General features: G+C 35.4%; 5 protein-coding genes across 11 annotated transcripts; 2 read left to right on the forward strand and 3 right to left on the reverse strand.

Moving 5' to 3' along the window:
* The first annotated feature begins 181 nt into the window (after positions 1–181).
* On the forward strand, positions 182–4378 carry LOC123194586. Of its 4 annotated transcripts, none has more exons than XM_044607866.1 (5): positions 182–331; positions 1073–1133; positions 1216–1297; positions 2245–2343; positions 4230–4378. In XM_044607866.1, exons 1-4 carry the CDS (start codon positions 210–212, stop codon positions 2322–2324), a joined length of 345 nt encoding a protein of 114 aa, XP_044463801.1. In that variant the 5' UTR covers positions 182–209; the 3' UTR covers positions 2325–2343; positions 4230–4378. The 4 variants fall into 4 exon arrangements, with proteins under 4 accessions (XP_044463801.1, XP_044463800.1, XP_044463799.1 ...); XM_044607865.1 differs by lacking the exon at positions 4230–4378 and adding an exon at positions 3331–3596; XM_044607864.1 differs by lacking the exon at positions 4230–4378 and adding an exon at positions 2807–3070.
* A 36-nt stretch (positions 4379–4414) lies between these two features.
* Positions 4415–10372, forward strand: LOC123194585 (hexokinase-1-like). Its single transcript, XM_044607862.1, has 9 exons — positions 4415–4916; positions 6608–6758; positions 6848–7030; positions 8438–8512; positions 8643–8798; positions 8907–9005; positions 9097–9227; positions 9472–9553; positions 9862–10372. The coding sequence occupies exons 1-9, from the start codon at positions 4654–4656 to the stop codon at positions 10210–10212; spliced, it is 1491 nt and encodes a 496-aa protein (XP_044463797.1). The 5' UTR covers positions 4415–4653; the 3' UTR covers positions 10213–10372.
* A 2876-nt stretch (positions 10373–13248) lies between these two features.
* On the reverse strand, positions 13249–16235 carry LOC123193957 (receptor-like protein kinase 5). The gene is made up of 3 exons (XM_044607040.1): positions 16093–16235; positions 14605–15980; positions 13249–13800 (listed from the first exon to the last, which is right to left on the reverse strand). The coding sequence occupies exons 1-3, from the start codon at positions 16101–16103 to the stop codon at positions 13418–13420; spliced, it is 1770 nt and encodes a 589-aa protein (XP_044462975.1). The 5' UTR covers positions 16104–16235; the 3' UTR covers positions 13249–13417.
* On the reverse strand, positions 16134–17230 carry LOC123194184 (receptor-like protein 52). Its single transcript, XM_044607344.1, has 2 exons — positions 16195–17230; positions 16134–16144 (listed from the first exon to the last, which is right to left on the reverse strand). Exons 1-2 carry the CDS (start codon positions 17228–17230, stop codon positions 16134–16136), a joined length of 1047 nt encoding a protein of 348 aa, XP_044463279.1.
* LOC123193960 (probable 3-hydroxyisobutyrate dehydrogenase-like 1, mitochondrial) lies at positions 17193–20917 on the reverse strand. 4 transcript variants are annotated; one of them, XM_044607046.1, is made up of 2 exons: positions 19814–20917; positions 17193–17323 (listed from the first exon to the last, which is right to left on the reverse strand). In XM_044607046.1, the coding sequence occupies exon 1, from the start codon at positions 20856–20858 to the stop codon at positions 19818–19820; it is 1041 nt and encodes a 346-aa protein (XP_044462981.1). In that variant the 5' UTR covers positions 20859–20917; the 3' UTR covers positions 17193–17323; positions 19814–19817. The 4 variants fall into 4 exon arrangements, with proteins under 4 accessions (XP_044462981.1, XP_044462979.1, XP_044462980.1 ...); XM_044607044.1 differs by lacking the exon at positions 17193–17323 and adding an exon at positions 18765–18911; XM_044607045.1 differs by lacking the exon at positions 17193–17323 and adding an exon at positions 18765–18919.
* Positions 20918–20967: the final 50 nt, after the last annotated feature.

Raw genomic sequence — 20967 nt, forward strand, 5'->3', positions numbered from 1 at the left:
AACTTTAAAAAACCACTTTACCGGTCTAATTTGGATAGATTCTTTGTTTTAATAAAAAAAGAAAATACCTCTTCACAAGTTATGTCGTTTTGGGCTTACTGCTTGAGCCACCGCACTTGATCAAATTCCTAGCCTATTTCCCATTCCATGTGACGTGACCAAACAACACTGGCCCATTTTAAGTACACGATATGGGCTGTAACTCTTAAATGGACCCACGCCATTCCACCCATATAAAACACAAACGATGGGCTGGCTTCATTTGGACGGCAATGGAGAAAATGGCGCCTGAACCAAAGAGGAGAAAGATACGGCAGCCACCCTCTCGCAGGTAATCTACTACGCCTTGGATTTTTCTTACAACTTGTTTTAATCTTTGGATTTTGTTTATGACTATAGAAGTGCGTTAACTGATTGTTTAGTTTTGGAGTTCGAATTGTTAAAATCTGGCTTCTCTTAATTGCTGAGTGGTTGATTTTGGGTGAACTGATTCTTCAAGAATTAGGTAGGATATGTCTCTTTTTAAAATTATTATTACTAGAGTAATCATCACTCTGCAATTCAACTATGGCGGATAACTCATCGCTTTCCTTTCAATTTGTTCACTGCATTAGTTAGGGTTCGAAATTGCTTTAAAATCTGAGATATGGAAAAAACTGACCACCTTTTTCTTGGTGACGGATATAGAAGGGCCATTCTGATAATTCAAGTCAATAGTTAGATAATCACGGGGGGTAACTGGTGATTATCTCATCAATCCCTTAAATTCATTGTAATCCCCAAAATTTTCTGCTCTTTTACAAAGGAGAAAAAGAACTGCTATGCCTTTCTCTGAAATTGCTTTTAATGTTATAAATAGTATTAGAAGGTTACATTGGCACAGCCATGGCTATGTGACTTTCCTCATTCTAGGCCATGTGCTATGTGCACTGAGACATTTTTTCGCAGTTTAATATCATCCTAAAGTTTCTGTGTACTTAGTGTCTGTAATTTGTTCGTGAAAATTATATTTGTTGACCTGTACATTATATAGACAAAGCAAACTCTTGACACCACTTTCTTCTTACTGCAGGCCTGTTTCTTCGCCTACCGCAGAAAAATCCAGAGATGCTACATCAGTGAGTCATTTTACAGTAAGTATTTCCTAATGGATGTTCTTGCAGTTTCGTATATTATTTCTTGAGCATTAAGACTTGTTATGTGAATGGTATGCAGGCTGCAACAGCTCAAACTAGCGAAATTAATGTCAGGATTCAACAGGCAAAAAATTTTTCAGTTGCACAAGCACAACAAGAAGGTTGTAATGCAAACTTTAGAATTTTTGATTCACCATTTGGGAATTTTCTTGTTCCTGTAATTCCAACTCGCAAAGAACTGGCTGGATGAGTTGTTCTTACTTAATGGTTTGTTAGTAGACAATGCTCTTGAATTTCCAAACATAGCAGCCCCTTCGGTTCATGCTCTCAAGTGTTTTTATTAGAGCAATTATGCATTTTGAGACTGTCATTTTTGCTATAATTTCTTGACAAGAACTCCAAAATATGGTCAATGTCCAGCTGAGTGCAACCACAAGTCACATATGCACTTTCAGTTGACTGGAAGGAGTAGAAGGAACAACTGGTATGAACTTACTGTCCTTAAGTCTGCCATATGCTTCTACCGTCTCAGGTTGATTACTAAATGCATTTAGATCTAGTCTTTAATCCATGGCTGCTTAAGATCGTGGCTATGTTAGGTTTTTAGTTCCCTAATGCAGAAAGCAAAAGAAACAATTTACAGTCTATGAAATTCAAGATTCAGATCCATCTGAAATGGGTCTTTGCGATAGAGGTGAGTTGAATGCATTCCACTTTTTGCGCAGCATCAATGTAGAGTGAGCTTTGCAGGAAAGTGAGTGGAAAGTTGGCATGATTCCAAACTAAAAATGCATGAAAATGGAGATGAGGTGAATATATATAAATGCTGCATTTCAATCAGTCGTTGGTACTTTTTAGAGAAGATATGGCCATAAAATATGTTTGTTAATCACAGAAGATTTGAACAAAGAATCATAGTGGGCCTGTGAACCAGAAAGGATTAACTTGGAAGATATGTAATGATTAATAAGCAGGAAAAAAAAAAAAGAACAAAGGCAAACGTGTACGAGTCAACAGTCTGATAATGGTTTGGATTGAGACAGCTGATAATTTATTTGATAAAGAACAAATGGGTTTTGATATTTTTGATTCTTCATTTTTGGAACAGAAACTGAACCGTCCAAGGAACGACAGGTAGCTATTAAAGGTGGGCCATTTTGCCAACTAGCTCAACCCCCATCAGCCTAGCTAAGCTTTTCGATGCCAAGTATGTTTTAATTTATTCATATGATATTTTATTTTTAATTTATAATTTATAATTTTTATATGTTATATATATATATATATATATATATATATATATATATATATATATATAGAGTTTTATTTATTTGAATTTCGAATTATAATATCTAAGAAATGAAATTATGTGACATAAAAATAATCAAAGAATAAAATAAAAAGGTCTAATATATTAAATAAAATGAAAAATAAAAAGAATAAGATTACTGTAAGATGTTATAAAATTGGTAACAACAATACTTTAAATCTTAGAAGAATATGTCTGTTGATAAAGTGTTGGTCCGTTAATGATGAGTGGATGAGAATATTACAGACCTTTTTATTCCTATCTAATGGTTATTAAAGCATCGATTCCTTTCCCCTCTATAATCGGACACATAAAATTGTTTTCGAACAATAAAAACTCATAAAGTTTTTTCCTTTTTCAGAGAGACAATTTTTATGTGGGCCAAAGGCTTATTCCAAAGATTTCGTTGGTCCAATCCGACCCAAAGGCCACTACCTTGTTATGTCACCTTCACCTGCAACATAACTTACCATGACATGACATGAATGGATCTCTCTAATTCCATCAAGTTAAGAAGTTTCTTCTCGATATTGCATGATATAAATTATTTAATATAAATGAAAAATGAAAAGTATTGTAGAGTGTATCAAACATTTATATGACATAATTTATTTATTATATGATATATATATATATATATATATATATATATATATATATATTTAATTAAAGAAATTATGAGAGAGGAGGGTATATAAAAAAAATTAGAAGTGATTATAATATTTTCTAATGCCAAAATGTGATAATAAAAAAAATTTATTATTTTAAAAAAATATATATTATCCCATATGATATATAATATACAATATAAACAAAAATGGATTTTTTATATTAAATATGGTATGCAGTGGTTACAATTACCATATCCATATGTCTTGCCAGCAGTCATCTTACTATGATCGGCTGGAGGAGAAAGTCAAACCTAGCCACCATTTCACACGTGTTGACCGTTGGATCCTTGGAGGCACCAACAGGCTCCTTCACGCGACGAGGCCACCCATCTTTTTCTTCAACTCCAACCTTGGAGGGCCTTGAGCGGTGGAAGCCCGTCTGATTATTAAAAATTAAAACTATGGTCTACAGGAAGGCTGACACACAGATTACTGACATGCATGCATGCTTAGACGCAAAGTTGGATTTCGGGGTTTCTAGATTAAAATAACTTTTTTTCTTTTTACAATCAATATTTTTTATTATATATAAAATTGAAAATATAAAATTATTCAATTAAGGTTTATTCATTTAAATATAAACTCACATAATTAAAATATAAAATTCATTCATTTACTAATTAAGATTAAAATATAAAAAAATAAGATAAAAATATAAAAATTTTGTATGAGTTTGATAATGAGAAGGGTGACTAGGTGGTTGGCTGGATGATTGACTGGTCAGTCAAGGATTTAATTAACTAATTTATTTTTAAAAAAATTGATTGATCAACTAATTTATTTTTAAAAATTGATTCAATTAATTAATTTGTTGCCTTGGTCGACCAGTTATGGTCAGTAGTTCAATCTATGTAGTCAATCTAAAATCTCATAATTTTTTTTAAACAAAATTTATTTAAAAAATAATTATATTTATATATTAGAAAAAAGTGATTAGACATGTATAAAAGAAAAAATTTTGGGTGGCCACACTTGCTGACTCGGATTTGCATAGGCATTGGATAGGATTGTCTTATCACATTATCTCCATATTATATTATAATTTATTTTATTCTTAATATTACATTTCAACTTGCACAAATTCTGTGGTAACCACTGATTCCCTTTCGACAGTATCCCATACACGTGGCATCTCATTTACACGACAACACAAAATCATTTCAATTAAGGTATAATAATAATCTTCATTTACATGACACCTGGCAGGTCCTTATCGTAATTTTATTTTAAATAGTGACTTAATTTTCATATAAATTCCAGAAGATTTATATCATTCCTTGCAACCAATTTGTGTCTTTCTTTCCTGCATCAAATGAGAAAAAAGCGAAACTACAGACATTTTATTTACTACTAAAGCTTTCTTTTCTTTTGTTTTGAATCTTTCTTTGTTTTAGCTTCCATTTTCAGCTTGATCTAGGGCTTTCTCTAAGTTCGTAACGATTACAACTTTTGTGTTTAATCGAGAGCAACCACTCTGAGTCTACGTGGGAGCAAAGAAGTCAAACTTCGTTCGTTTTTCGTATTTCGGTGGGTAGTGATGGGGAAAGTGGCGGTTGGGGCGACGGTGATATGTGTGGCAGCGGCGGCGGCGCTGTTGGCGCGGCATAGGATGAATTGTTCGGGGAGATGGGCCAAGGCCATGGCTATATTGAAAGATTTTGAGGAGAAATGTGGGACCCCAATTGGGAAGCTGAGACAGGTGGCTGATGCAATGACTGTTGAGATGCACGCTGGCCTTGCTTCAGAGGGTGGTAGTAAGCTCAAGATGCTGATCAGCTACGTCGACAATCTTCCTACTGGGTGGGTACCACAAACAAAGGCACTCAATTTTTTTAACGTTTTATTTTTTTTCGGTATTATATTTATCGGTAATTAATCGTTTATTTAGTTTTAATCATCCCACTTAAACGGTTGCCTCCAACAAATAAAAGAGATATAACAGTAAATTTGGATATTGTTGGATTTCCCACCCAATTTTTGTTACCGGTAATTTAGTTCATTGTTTACTTTATTGGTATTTATAAGACTTTTTTTTTTTATTTTTTTTATTTTTGAAGGACTGCGATAAGAAGGAAGGATAATTAAACTTGTGGACTTATTTTCGTATGGCTTGAATCAGTCTTCCGTAAAATATTTGGCTTTCTGTTTTGTTTATCTCTGTCTTTTAAATTCCGTTTTGTTACCCTCTGTTGCTTGTGTTTTCTTGTTATTTATTGTTATTTATTATTTCTAATAAATTCGTAACTTAGCTTTTTAGAATTTGCTACATGTTTTCTTATATTAGTTGAAGATTCTAATTTGGTATAAATAACAATTGTTAGTTTGTTTTGCAACTCTATCATGAAAAAGTATCGGATTTTGTTTAAAATGAAAACCTTCTTTACATGGTGGTTCTAAAAAGCTTGAGTAAATGGTTCAAGTGAAAAGTTTCATTGTAAAAAGCTTATTCCCTGTCAGTTTCAAGCTTTACTTTTTGTATGATTGGAATTTGGGGAATTTTACTTCCGATGTGTTGACATATTATAGTAAATCTAGCATTTGCTTTTGTGCTGTTTAACTTTTTTCTCTTTTGTAGTTCCTTTGGTATTCATTTGCTATTCTTTACTTTATCCATTGTAGCTCCTAACCCACTTGTCCTACTTTTGCATTTCTTTTCCCTTTTTGGATTGAGATTTTTGTAATCTTTGGTAGATATCTACAATCTAAAAATATTTCATTAGTTTTTTCACTTTAAGCTTATGTCTGGTCGTTCATTCGTAGGTTCATCTTTTTTTGGCCATTGATGTAATACTTGTTTTAACAAAGATGCATTTTTGAGAGAATACTTAAGTGGTATGTTACTTCACATTGACAGATGAACAGACTGGATTTGTTTTTTGTATTATTGGACAGAATTTGTGAAGTTCCATTGCTGACTTTCATGTTTTATGTTATTCTCTTGTACATTAGCTCTTTTATATCATTGGCTGTTATTTATCCTTGTAAAGACTAGTTTATCATTTTCTCTTTATGGAGATGGCTCAAATTTCCAGGTTTACCAATATTGAAGCTATCATTCTGTTAGTAGTTTCTATTATAATTTAATTTCCCAAACTTCCTTTTGACGGCAATCATTTGTTTGATTGAATGGGATGCTTGGCATGACAAATGTTTTTCTCTTGGTTGTGTCGAATATGAATTTAGCTGATTAATCATGGAGTATAAAGAACTGCTTTCAGCAATTGGTTGATGAACTGATCTGTGCAACGAAAAATTCAGTTGTCAATGGAATAGGGGGATCCCATATAAACCATCATAGCTGTTTTTGTGGATGAAGAGCTGTAATGAAAATAGAAATTTTTGAAAAAGAGAAGCCATAGGTGCTCCTTGACTGGGAGACAAAATTGCAAATCATTGATTTTTCATGCTGTAGTAGTACTTTAACTCTTCTGGGTCTGTGCTGATGAAAATTTAGTCTAATATGCATGCCACTTACTACCTTAATCTTAAAGGGATGAGAAGGGGTTGTTCTATGCATTGGACCTTGGTGGCACAAACTTCCGTGTCATACGTGTACTTTTGGGCGGTCAAGAAGGCCATGTTGTCAAACAAGAATTTGAGGAAGGTTCAATTCCTCCACATTTGATGACTGGGAGTTCAAATGTGAGTATTTCTAAGCACTCAAATCTAATAAAGTTTGACCTAGTTTAGTTGGTTCATGCTCTGAAATCTTTTAATAACTGTGATTTCAGGATTTGTTTGACTATATTGCCGAAGCCCTCGCGAAATTCATTGCTACAGAGGATGAAGGAATTCATGTTTCACCTGGTAGACAAAGAGAGTTGGGGTTTACTTTCTCATTTCCAGTTAGACAAACATCAATTTCATCAGGGAATCTTATAAAATGGACAAAGGGCTTCTCTATAGATGATGCGGTACCTAATTGCCTTTAACTCTTGCATTATATTTCTTTTCAAACTATGAGCCTGAACGATATCTTTAGTAACAAGTAGCCTTCCTTGCTGCTTGCCTTGCTTCAATATCCTAATTAAGTATCAAATTTAAAGAATCCTTTTATAATAAAAAATGATAAGAGCTAATGTTTTGTAAAAATTATTTCTGCACTATGGATATGCTTTAATTTTATTATGTCCCTTGTGTGGTTATGTGGTCAATTCTAATTATCTCAGTTCATTTTTCGCTGTTATTCACAATGATCCTGTGAATGTTACCTACTGTTATTAATATTGTTTTTGGGTTTTGTTAATTGTGTAGATTAATTAATGTCAGAAGAATAGGATATTCTAGGAGAATTTGGTTAACTGATGGTTTTATTTTACAAAATTTTTTGATACTGCATACTTGGTTTATACTCAAATCTATTAAAGGCAACCAACTACCTTTTAATGATCAGATAAGAGAATTACTTAAGTAGAAAAATTAGAGCATTAGTGCCTTTCTTTCAAGAATTCTATGCAGTCTACTTGCACATTATGATCTATAAACAAATTCTAAGGGCAATGTGGACTGCTTTTAAACACCCATTGTTATAACTGGCGCCTTCCTTTGATGTTCTAAATCGGTGCAGAGTATTTTAATTCTTCTTATGTGTTGTATAAACCATATTGTTGCATAGTAGTTGGTTTTTTTTTTTTTTAATTTTTTGGTTCTCTCAATCCCTTCTTGGGGTCAACTTGTTCAGTGATTTCTGATCAATTATGGGCTATTCAGCTTTGTAGTGAAAGGCGATATATGCATAATTGGGGTAATTCTTTTTGGATCATTTACTGTTTTATTAATATGTCACGATGTGCCAACTCATGCACACACCTCTATGATTTTACACGTGTTATTATTAGAGTGCTACTAGAACTGCTCTTATATGGGTCATTCTGTGCATATGATGTGTTAGTCACTGGGAACTCATACCACTGCAACTGCTATTACCTTTTTGTTTATTAGAATCTTCTATTTGTGCTAGTCGAGTTTGGACCCTCATGCAAGTAGTAGATAGTGGCCTCACATGGACATGTTTGTTAGTAGCCATGCAATTAATGTGTCAATTTCAGTGAGAGGTTTTGGGTCTGTGGGTAATGATGACTGCATGGTTTGTTTTATTTCGAATACACATTCCCTGCACACAGATTTCTTAGGTAGGCGATTTATTAATATTATATCTATAATCCTGATATTGCTGGTCTGAAATGCATCATTCGAATTTCAGCATGATATAATGGTATATAGTTTCTACTGTTATGGCTGTATTGAATAATTTATCAACTTTTCAGTGTGTCTAAAATTTGAACTTAGTTATTTTTTGTGGTCCATCTTGGTTGATGTAGGTTGGACAAGATATTGTAGGAGAATTGACTAAAGCCATGGATAGAGCTGGTCTTGATATGCGTGTTGCAGCTTTGGTAAGTCTAGTTTGGTTCTACATTTCTTCTCTTCTCTGAGTAATGTTCTTGATAATTTTGCTTGTAGATATTTTCTTATTTCAGATGATCCCTTGGTTGTGTGGGCATCTTAACATGTTCTGAGATGCAGGTGAATGATACTATTGGGACATTAGCAGGAGGTAGATACTCAAATAAAGATGTGATTGCTGCCGTAATCTTGGGCACTGGAACTAATGCAGCATATGTAGAACAGGCACATGCTATTCCGAAGTGGCATGGTCTTCTGCCTAAATCAGGGGAAATGGTTAGTACTTCTCAAATGTCTGTTATACATTTTCATGTGTTTTGAACTAATATCATCATTTCAAGGTGAACTATGTTCTGTTTCTAAAAAGAATGTTGATTAATACAGGTTATCAACATGGAGTGGGGTAACTTCCGGTCATCACACCTTCCACTAACAGAATATGATCAAGCATTGGATGCTGAAAGCTTGAACCCTGGGGAACAGGTGGCTATATTTTCTTCCCTCGCTGGTTTGAGTTCATCATGCATATACTGTGTTTTATGGGATTCATAGTATCAGTGATTGTTACTTGCAGATTTTTGAAAAAGTTATTTCTGGTATGTATTTGGGAGAAATTGTGCGCAGAGTTTTGTGCCAGATGGCTGAAGAAGCTGATTTTTTTGGTGATACTGTTCCACCGAAATTGAAAATTCCATTCATATTAAGGTATGCCATTTGTTTGCGGGTTATCTGCTATCTTGTCTGTCTGTTTAAATTTAAATACATTTGGGGCTGTTAATGAATGTATTTTTTGGTACATGGTTAATCATATTGGTATTGAATGTGTGATTTGTTCAGGTATATGCATTGTCAAGTCTATGTTCTCCTGTTAGAAATAGTATACACCTATTGATTTGTCATTGATATGTGTGCTTCTGGAGCTGTTACATTGTTATTGTGGAACATGCAGGACTCCAGACATGTCTGCAATGCATCATGATACATCTTCAGATTTGAGAGTTGTTGGGAACAAATTAAAGGATATATTAGAGGTATTATCCCTTCTCAATAATGTTGGACAAACCCCAGGAAAATTATCTTTGTAGCCTATTGGTTTTTTTTATATTTCCCTTCTCTGGAATACTTTTTTGCTTGGATGAGAGAAAATATATAAACCAAGAACTTAAGAACTCTGGATTCGAGTGAAAACTTCCTATTACTGTTTTTATTTTCTTACAAGATTTACTCAAACAAGATTTATGGAAGAAAATTATTGCTCAAACAAGATTTACTCACGCACTGTGATTACCAATTTTGGTTGTCTTACATGTTACTTTCTGTTTTCTTCATTATGTGTTAGATACCCGATACCTCCCTGAAAATGAGAAAAGTAGTTGTGAAGCTCTGTGACATTGTTGCAACTCGAGGTGCCTGCTTATCTGCAGCAGGAATTGTGGGCATCCTGAAGAAATTAGGCAGAGACACAGTAAAAGACGGGGAAAAGCAGAAGTCAGTAATTGCTTTGGATGGCGGGTTGTATGAGCACTACACAAAATTCAGTGCTTGCATGGAGAGCACACTCAAGGAGATGCTGGGAAAAGAAGTCTCTGAGAACATCATAATTGAGCTCTCGAATGATGGTTCTGGCATTGGAGCTGCACTTCTTGCAGCCTCACACTCCCAATACCTTGGTATGGATGAGTCATTTTGAACATTTTAACTCTGTACATTTACAGTTTATTTTATCTCCCCTGGCTTTGTTTTTAAGCTTTGTCAAACCTATCAAGCTAGACACCCTAATTTATGTAACGGATGAAATGTGCAATTCATCAAATGTGAGCTTCAGGCTGTAGCCTGTAATTTTGCTTTTATCCCTTTATTCTTTTCTACCATACAAGGGTATTCGGAGATGTATTCTTTTTGAGTTGTTTCTTTTTGCCAACATTCACTCTTGACAATAAATTGGGATTCCTCTGGCAGTCTTTCAGCTGCCTTTTTTTTTTTTTTTTTGGTATTTTGGGCATGCCTCTCAGCATGCAACAAAAACTCCTTGATTCTTGTCAGTGGATTTAAAACTCAGGATATTAATTAAAATCTCAATAATTTCTCCACCTAAATTGTTCTAGGCAAACCTATAGTGATTTTATTTTTATAAATAAATTTAATTTTAATTCTAATAATATTCTCTCGGTTAATTACGTCACTTTCAGTTAAATATGTTAAATTTGATGTAATTTTTTTAAAGATTTGATAAGTTTTGATTTAAAAATTCAATGAGTTATGTTTTAAGGATTCAAAATATATTTAAAAATAGATAAATTTTTATTGAAATACAGATAAAAACAAAAAGATTAGTATAAATAAAGAAAATAATGAATGTAAATAGATGATGTGTAGGGTGTGTAAAGTGCGTAGGGTAAGTAACAAATACGTAGAGTGCATAAAGAATATATAAAGTGTATAACATACATAAAAAACATTTAAAAATTATATATAATATATAAATATAAAAAAAAGCCGAATAGAGGATGCGTAAGGGTGCGCGCATCTCCGCACCTTACGCACCCCTTTTTGGAATAGCTCATGAAGCGGGGCCTTCCAGCATTCCCCAATCCGCGAATAATGCTCGAAGAATTGAAAGGCTGGCACAATATATTTTTTGATTTAAAAATATAATATAATATAATATTATAATATATATAAATAATAATTATGTGTATATATATATATAAATATTAAAAAATATAATATTATAATATTTAATATAATATATATATATATATATATATATATATATATGGTGCATAAGATGCGAAGGTGCAAACAACCTTAAGCACCCTCTATTTGGGTTTTTTTATACTTATATATTATATGTAATTTTTACACATTCTTTACGAACCTCATATATTTTACGTATTTTACATATCATATATACCTGTTATTTATTCTATATACTCTTTACGCACTCTATGTACTTTACATATTATCTGTTCGTATTTACTATTTTCCTTGTTTATACGAATTTTTTTGTTTTTATCTATATTTTAACAAAAATTTATCAATTTTTAAATATATTTTGAATCCTTAAAATATAACTCACTAAATTTTAGAATTAGAATTTATCAAATCTTTGAAAAAATTACATCAGATTTAACGTAATTAGTCAAAAATGACGTAAATAATTGAGAGAGTATTATTAGAATTAAAATTAAATTTGTTTATAAAAATAAAATTATTATACATCCACCTAAAAAGATTTAGATAAAAAAATTATTATCAATTTTAATTAATATGAGAAGGATCCCGGTGTTTCGGTCCATATTTGTACCATATTTTAAAAGGTTTAAAACAGTGAAATGGAAATCCATATGTTTTAGGGTTTAAATGCCCTCCAGTTTCATAAACAATAAGGGCCAAACAACTATTTCCCACCCAAAGTATGCGTTTTTGTTAAGTTTCCCTCCATTAACTTTGAAAATATCATTTACCTACCTGTGGCCAGTTAAATTTAACGAAACCCTAACTCCTGAAAATTTTATCTCATTTTTTCCCCTAAAATTTTAAAAACTAACAATTTTTCCCGATCCAAGTTTTAAAAAACAGCGTTTTCCCCCTTAGGATTTTCAATTTTTCAGAGTTAGTTTTCCGACGCCGTTTCTTTCTCTCCGATGACCTCCAGACGACTCCTCTTCCTCTCCGGCACGACCTCCTTCCAACGACTATGCTAGACACAGTTGTCGAGTCTTCTTCGTCGAGACGAAGACGAAGATGAAGACGGGGTCTTTGTCGACGACAAAGACTCCTCGTCGACGAAGACCCCGTCGGACGAAGACGATTTGTCTTTGTCGACAACAAGTTCCAGAACAACCGTCGGAAGGAGGTCGTGCCGGAAAACTAGAGGAGTGGCTTGGAGGTCGTCGGAGAGGAAGAAACGACGCCGGAAAACTAACTCAGAAAATTGAAAACCCTAAGGGGGGAAAATGCAATTTCTTAAAACTTGGGTTGAAGAAAATTGTTAGTTTCTAGGGTTTAGGGGAGAAAATAAAATCAAATTTAAGTTTATTTTTAATAATACAGACAAAATGATGATTTTACCCTTAAAATCGTTAATTTTAACTAGCCACGGATGGGTAAATGGTATTTTCAAAGTTAATGGGGGGAAACTTGACAAAAGCGCATACTTGGATGGGATAGTCGTTTGGCCAACAATAAGAGATTTTTAACCAAATGAGGCATTGTTATTTGTTACTCTTAACCCTTAACCTCATCTATGCCCTTGTTTTGAACATCAATGCTAACCAACCTCCCGTGCTTTGTGTTTCTTGGCAACCCCCAAAACCACGCACTTCGGAAAACCCCAATGAAAGGAGTAGCAGAGTTGGAAATTGTGGCTGAGGTGGCAGAGGATTAGGAGATGAGGTGTTTGGAGCCGAGGGAGAGAGACGGAGGGTGTTGTCTGCAGGTGGTTGAGTTCTGCGGAGACCCTTTATCTCTGTTTTCTTCTTTCTAGGCCGTCTCTTTCATACATCAAAACCCTAAACGTAAAAACAATTACTAATATGACAGCTTGTTGGAGTTTGAGTTTTTTTTCTCAAACTCCAACAAGCAAAATAAATTAGTTTTTATGTTTGAATGGTGCTTGTTAGGTATGTAATTTCGATCCTTAGGGAGGCGGCGCTACTGGTTGGGTGTATTGTAAAGGTGACCGGCCGTTGGGTAGGCGCGAGAAATGCCCAGGCCTCCAATATAGCCAAGCGACGCAGAGATGCATGTATTTATATTCAATTTTACCAGTTCAAATGTGTATATTCCACCCACAATTTGTACATAATTACCTGCCATCCATTCTTGAGAGGCAAAAGCGTACTAATCTGTCAAAATTACTACAAACAAAGCAAGAAAATTTACGCTGAGCATTACCTGTTCTGTCCTGAATTCGCAAGCAGCGGAATCGCATCAAACTTACAAGCAGCACTCTTCTCTTGGGAAATAACCAGAGGATTAACTAAAACTTGCAGCACTGACTTCATGTTTGGCCTTTTAGCAGGTAGCCTGTTGGTACAGAGGATCCCAAGTTTGAATACTCTGCTCATCTCATCCAGATAGCAGGCTTCCTTGATTTCAGCATCCAAAGCATCAACTATCTGATTCTCATCTTGCAGAAATCGCCATGCCCATTTGGCTAGGCATGTGTCTTCATCACCATAGTTAGCTTGTCTCCCTGTTGTCAGCTCCAAAAGGACTACTCCAAAACTGTAAATGTCTGTCTTCTCATTCACTTTGGTTGTATGTGCATACTCTACATTTCCAGTTGGAAAAATTGAAGATTAGATAAACCCTTGCTCAACATGGGCAAGTGATTTTAATAATTGAGAGATTTATTATATGCATACAAGCAATGTTATGCGTACCTTCTTTTAAACTTATCCACTTGTGAATATATATATATATATATATATATATATGGTTAAATGCTATTTTATCTTTAATTTAAAATCACTTGATGACATACATCAAATATATACTTATTTGTGTACTCAAAATGGGTACACATAAAGTTGGATATGATTCGAACTAGCTCAGTTTAACTCGATTCAAATTTATTTGACTTGAATTCGAATCGAATTCAAAAAAGAAAATTCAACTTGTTTTAAAAATCAAACTAAACTTGAGTTAGGCGATATTCTATTAATTCATAACTTGAATCATTAGTTCAAATTTATGGTTCAAATATGCTCGAATTCATTGTTTAATTTGGTGATTCGAATAAGTGGTTTTGTATATTATTTGGATAAAATGACATCGTTTTGTTAATGAACCATAAATTCGAACCATTACATTCAAGGCACAAATTTGAATTATAAATTTAAACTAAACCGAATCATAAATTCAAATTATTTATTTGAGTTATAAATTTGAGTTAAACTCAAATTAAACTAACTTATTTTTTATTTAAACCGAACTTAAATTATTTTTACTTTTGGTTTGACCAACTTAAACTAGACTATTTATCATGTGAACCAAAACCTGAGCCAATTAATGTTTGGAGTTGCCTGATTCGTATCCAACCGTAGGTATGCATGGGTTAATTTAAGTATATTACCTGGAGCAATGTACCCAAAGGAGCCGACCACAGATGACATTGTTTCGGGTTCTCCCTTCTTTACCAGTGTTTTTGCCAGGCCAAAATCAGCTATTTTTGCATTGAACTCCGAATCTAACAGGATATTGCTTGATTTCACATCCCGGTGGACAATGGGTGGAGAACAGTCATGGTGCATGTAGCACAGCCCCTGAGCAGCCCCCACGGCAATCTGCATCCTCTTGGGCCAGTCGAGGACAAAATGATGGACTGAGCCTGAGCCAGAGAGAATTGATGGGGCGCTTCTTTTATGTAGCCACAGATCCAGGCTACGGTTCTCCATATACTCATAAACCAGAACTTCCAAATTCTCATTTGAAATGCAGCAAAGTAATTTTACTATGTTCAAATGCCTAATTCTACTTAATACTTCAACTTCTGCTATGAATTGTTTCTCTTGTTTCTGGTCTAACTTTCTGTTATTCCAAATCCTTTTGGCAGCAACAAAATCACCTGAAGAATTTACAGGAACTCGGTATACTTTTCCAGACCCACCACATCCAATCATGTTAGTTTCTATCAATTTTGTCAGAATTTCATTTTCTGTGAAATTCAACCTTTGGAATGAAGTGATCTCAAGACTTCTATTCAGTCCATGTTTTCTCTTGAGGAAAATTCTGAATATGAAGAATGAACAAAGCAAAGCAAACAAAAAGACAGCAAGGATGGCAATCAATATTGAAGTGAGATTTTGGGATGAAATTTGCCTTGATTTTCGGGGTACAGAAGAATCAGAACTGCAGATTTTAATGTTTACTAATGAGTTCTTTGCACAGAGACCAGGGTTGTTCAAGAAGCTGCTGTCAAATGCACCATTTGCAAACTCACTTGGGATTTCTCCAGTGAGATGATTGGAAGAGAGGTTGAGAAAGATCAGCTTCAAAAAGCCAAGTTGAGTTGGAATTTGCCCGGAAAACTGGTTTTCTGACAAGTCCAATTCATTAAGGACTGATAGAGAACCAATTTCCTCTGGAATTTCTCCATATAACTGATTTCCTCTTAGGTTTAATGTAGTAAGCTTTTTCCATGAGATCAAATTTGCTGGAAGGGAACCCGAGAGCTGGTTTTGATCAAGTGAAATAATCGTTAAAGAAGTAAGAGCAGTTAGTTCTCCTGGAATTGTACCTGTAAAGAGGTTATTACTGGCCTTAAACACCTGCAGATTCCTCCAAGAACTTACTCCAGCAGGAATTTTACCAGAGAACCTATTGTTGCTGATGTCAAGAGAAGATAGATTCGCAGACATTTTTTCAGGAAGCTCATCTGTAAACATATTATCACTTATCCTCACATATGACAGATTTGATGCCATCCATAGCCCCACAGGAATTTTCCCACTGAAACCGTTGTTGTAAATCATAATAGTTAACAGACTATTGCAATTCCCAATAGATTCTGGCAATTCTCCAGTGAGATTGTTATCAAACGCTATTAATCCTACTAACTTACCAGCAGCACATAAATGTTCAGGCAGCCTCCCCGTAAGTTGATTAGAAGAAACCTGGAAACCTACCAGTGGTGAATATCGACCGAAGTCTGGAGGCAGAGCACCTGATAAATTATTGCTGTACAATCTAAGATCTGTAAGTGCTGGAATCCGACCAATGCTTTCTGGGATCTCGCCAGATAATTGATTGAACATTAAACTCAACTGTGACAACTTCTCAAGCTTGCCAAAACCGTTTGGTATTGGCCCAGTCAATTTGTTGGCTGAGAGATCGATGACAGTTAAGTTTAAAGATTCGATAAACTGAGGAATTTCCCCGGATAATTTGTTTTTATGAAGATATAATTCACTCAAATGTTTCAGCTTGAACAAACTGTTGGGGATTTTTCCAGTTAAACCATTGGTTGATAAATCCAGTACCTCGAGCGCCGTCAGCATACCAATAGATTCAGGAATTTCACCAATCAAATTTGCTTCACGCATCCACAATATCTTCAGGTTTCTCAGTTGTGTGAAATTCAAAGACAACTTTGATGGCATAGCTTTTCTATTAAATGCCAAAAGCAATTCTTCAAGATTCTGCAGATTGCCAATTTCTGGCTGGATAGACCCATTAAACTGATTTTGATGAAGATGAAGTACTCTTAGCTCCTTCAATTGCCCAACACTTGCAGGAATGTCCCCAGAAAAGTTATTGGCCGCAAGGTTGAGAAAACGGAGCTCAGATAAGCGATCAATATCCTGAGGAATTGGACCAACAAAGAGGTTTTGAGAGAGGTCTAGGTGCTTAAGCTTAGAACAGTAGTAAAGAGTTATCGGAAAGTTGCCTGGAATATTGTTGTACTGCAGCTCCAGAAGTGTTAAATTCTTGAGCTCACAAATCAAGGGTGGAATAGTTTCACTGATGCTCATGTTGATGAGTGATAGGCCGGTGATTGAATTGTTAGCGCAGGTGATCTCCTGCCAGTTGCAGTGGGAGGAGTTTGACAGTGTCCAATGCGCAATAGATGGCGAATTTTGCCAGTGTTGCTTCAGTTCCATTAGCACTTGATGTTCTTGATCATACAGCCGGGAATTTGCATGGCCAAAGAAGAGAAGAGTGCACAAAAAGATTGAGATAGAGGTGGTGATTTTCGACATTTCGACAGACTTGGTATAAGTTTTTGTTAGCAGATTGTTAATGGAGATGCGATATCCAGTCTGCTCTGATCAAATATTCGCATTGGAATCAAACTAACCCAAAATAATTATAAAAAGAAAAAAAGTTCAGAGACGTATATCATGGAGCAATGAATGCTTTAGACCCAATATTCCAAATTTCTAATATCAACCACTATGAAATTGTGATTCAGTGGCCAAAGTCATTATATCTTTGAATACAAGGTGGAATCAACGCAAAAGTTTGGAAAGACAGCCTTAATGTGAGCCAGGTGAAGTTTCAGGGAAAGAGACTTTACAGTTAAGGGTCGCCTTTGTTGAACGATGACTTAGAAGTTGGATCAAAATGGAAGACTGAAAACGCACTTAGTCAAGCATTTCCACGGGCAGTCAACAGTTTTTAACGTAAAGTAATAGAGTCGTATTCCACAAGGGAGAACAAAAGCTCATAAACGTGGTCTTCCTGGAACTCTCGTGTTTTTCTATACCTTCTTTTACAATTATTGTAGAATGGACAGGAAGACCAAGGATAGCTGAATTAAGCTTAACTTCCTCTCTTGGAATTTTTTTCATGAGAAATTATGTCTCTTCAGAACAAACCAATTATACCAAACAGATAAAATCCTTAATAACTATTGTATTAAATAAGTAAAAAATTTAATTTTAAATATCGTTAAAAGAGGTTTGAACCCTTACCTTTTTATGTTTGCCATCCCCCATTTTGTTACTTAAACTACTTTTTAGAAGTCAGAATCGAGAGATTTGCATGTTGTTATGTTAAAGAAAATAATTATACAGCCTAAACAATATACCAGCCAAATATCAGACTGAATTAAAATTTTTGTAGAATAATTGATCCAGTAGACACGTATTCAGTCATCCACTCCAATAAGCAATAGTACTGTCGTATACAAAGTTGGAATCTCAGAATTTTATCCCAACTGTTGATTTAGCAACATCTTATTGTATGATGGATCAAGTAAATTAACTTGGCAATTCAATTACAAATGTTCATCTAAACTAAAACATAAATACACTGGGGTAACATCAATTTCTCAAAGATTAATACACACCGAATGCAGAGTAAGTTTCGTTTTGAGCTAGGGTGAGCCAAACCAAACCAAAGCAATTTGCCAACCACTTAGAAACTTCGAGGCTCGGGAAACAAACGTTACTCCTGTGAACCACATCACAGGTGACAGGATCCTTTGTATCTTTCTAGGTGGCTACTGACATCTCAGGTGATGTTCTGGGTTCTTGGTGAAACATATCTGCAAATCCTCAGCAACCATTTTGTAGCTGTAGTTGACCAACCTCCTAAACTTTGTTATTATCTTAAGAATTTTTAACTATTTTTTGCATAATTAATTCGAAAACTCCATGTACACAGAGTTTATCTATTGTACACTTTCAAAAGCTAATACTCATCCAAAATGACAGAAACCAGTTCATACATAACCATATTGCTAACTGGCTTTAGAACATATCTATAATCAATCATCAAAGATGTTAAATCTTAAACATAGCAACCATGATTAATGATAATGACAGTATTTTTATTAGGACAACCACAGGGAAAGTTCAATCTGGCACATTTGGGTCCACTCTGAAGATCCAAATCCAAGGGATATGAGGCTCCGATCTTCAACATTCCATCTTTATCCTGTCAAACTAGAACCACGTTCATGTCTCCCCATCATCTATAATTGTATCAAATACTAAGAACTATACAAACAACATAAACTAGCCGGCATTTCTATGCTTTCAATGGACAAACTTGTTACTTGATAACAGCTGTCAAGAACCTCAGACTATTCTTCCATAAAACAAAAGCTGAGTGATAGTTAAAAAAAAATATGAAATGAAACTGGGATGAAAATCACCAAGTTATATGCACTAAAAATACTAGAGCAAAGGACCAGGTCACCCTTTCAGCCATATCATATAGGGTTTTCCAGCACTGAATTGTAAAGATATGGATCAAGCAATGTTTAATGCTTTGCTTAAAGTAAGCCAATGATACTCACTGGTATAATACTGAAAAGTATCCTGCCTGTGTTTGATGCCACCTAATAAACATCCTTAAATATGACATTTTCAAGAACCAATTCAGTTCCCTAGCATACAGGCAATCTAAAGGCCACTCATATGGTAACAGAAAGACATCAAAAATAAAAAATGAATCACATAAAATAGTGTCACCAATCTTCAATCTCAGTTATCAGTCACAGAAAGTGCAAGAGTTACTATTGCCAAGAAAAACTTGAAACCAAGACAAATAACAGAATCTCCAGGTATATTAATGTGATGATTTGCTTCAACCAGGAAATAATTCATCAACCAACATGATACACACAGGCCCGATACACTGAGGATCCTACATATCTTTCACATATACCATACTATATTTCCATCCATGCGTACCGATTTCTTCAACATCCCTAAATCCACAAAGATAAAATCATATTTCAACAGTAACAAAACCAACAGGAAGTTCACACAAATACCAGTAAAAAGTTGATACTTTTAATGAAAATACAAGCTTATCCAATATAAAACATTTACCAATTTAAGCATTCTGCTCGGAAGAAGCTACAGATTGAAGAAGAGAGACGTTATTAAGCCTTTCAAGAGACAAAATCAATGCCTGCGTACCCAAATTGCCTTCTCCATGAGCCTTGAGCGATAAATAAAGCTGCTGCGCCAGAGCCAAGCCAGGCAAAGCCAGCCCCATGTTTTGACACTCTTTTAAACAAATCCCTAAATCTTTCACAAAATGGTTCACATAAAAACCCGGCTCGAAATCTCTCTTTAATATTCTACTACCGTACAAGTCCAACGACTTGGACCCGGCGGCTCCTGTGGATATCGCGTTTAAGAACAATTCCACATCTAGCCCTGCTTTGTGAGCATAAATCATTCCCTCTACTAATCCCACCATCGTAGAAGCAATCGTAATTTGATTAGCTAGCTTCGCGAATTGGCCTTTCCCACTGCAACCCATGTAATTAACTTTTCCCAAGAGGGCAAAAAGGGGATTCAATTTGTTTATAACAGATTCGTCCCCTCCCGCGAATATCGCAAGCGTTCCGTTTTTGGCTCCGCGGTCTCCACCAGAGACAGGAGCGTCGATTGCGGAGCAGTTTTTGGAGGAGGCCGCGGCGAATATCTCGCTGGCAAGGGAAGGTTCAGATGTAGTCATATCCACGATGATTCCTCCAGGACGGAGGCCGGACAGGACGCCGGAGGCGGAGTGAAGAACAACGTGGCGAACGTCAGAAGGATAACCGACGATGGAGAAAACGACATCGGACTCGGAAGCTACAGCATGGGGAGAATCAGCAAGGTTAGCACCCATGTCGAGGAGTGGTTGAGCTTTGGCGATGGTGCGATTGAATATGGTGACTTTGAAGCCGGCTTTGAGTAAGTGACCGCACATGAAACGACCCATAACGCCTGTGCCGATCCATCCCACGCGAGTGTTGGATGGACTCATGAGCTCCGTGATCGGTGCGGTGGCCATTGATCGGCGGAGGGTGCTTAGGTATGAGGTCAAGGCTGAGAAAATGCGAGCGTAGGGAGAGTAAGAGTGTAGGGGTGGCAGTAGCATGGTTATCAATGTCACCCAGATTGGGTGGAACTTGTAATTTTACCACACTTATGGGGCCTTCTAGGCCCACAAATTATTTGGACACGCACCAAGCGCGAGCCACAAGACA

Source organism: Mangifera indica, chromosome 13 (genome assembly GCF_011075055.1).
Source record: "Mangifera indica cultivar Alphonso chromosome 13, CATAS_Mindica_2.1, whole genome shotgun sequence".
In the NCBI taxonomy this organism is placed as follows: domain Eukaryota; kingdom Viridiplantae; phylum Streptophyta; class Magnoliopsida; order Sapindales; family Anacardiaceae; genus Mangifera; species Mangifera indica.

Coding starts and splice junctions, on each gene's coding strand:
- LOC123193957 (XM_044607040.1), bottom strand. Junction 13,801..14,604: donor CTTTGGGTACATTGCTCCAG/GTAATATACTTA, acceptor CTGGAAATGTAG/AGTATGCACATACAACCAAA.
- LOC123193960 (XM_044607046.1), bottom strand. CDS start 20,858: ATGCTACTGCCACCCCTACACTCTTACTCTCCCTACGCTCGCATTTTC.
- LOC123194184 (XM_044607344.1), bottom strand. CDS start 17,230: ATGTCGAAAATCACCACCTCTATCTCAATCTTTTTGTGCACTCTTCTC.
- LOC123194586 (XM_044607863.1), top strand. CDS start 210: ATGGACCCACGCCATTCCACCCATATAAAACACAAACGATGGGCTGGC. Junction 332..1,072: donor CGGCAGCCACCCTCTCGCAG/GTAATCTACTAC, acceptor TTCTTACTGCAG/GCCTGTTTCTTCGCCTACCG. Junction 1,134..1,215: donor CATCAGTGAGTCATTTTACA/GTAAGTATTTCC, acceptor AATGGTATGCAG/GCTGCAACAGCTCAAACTAG.
- LOC123194585 (XM_044607862.1), top strand. CDS start 4,654: ATGGGGAAAGTGGCGGTTGGGGCGACGGTGATATGTGTGGCAGCGGCG. Junction 8,513..8,642: donor ATATGCGTGTTGCAGCTTTG/GTAAGTCTAGTT, acceptor TCTGAGATGCAG/GTGAATGATACTATTGGGAC. Junction 8,799..8,906: donor TGCCTAAATCAGGGGAAATG/GTTAGTACTTCT, acceptor TGATTAATACAG/GTTATCAACATGGAGTGGGG.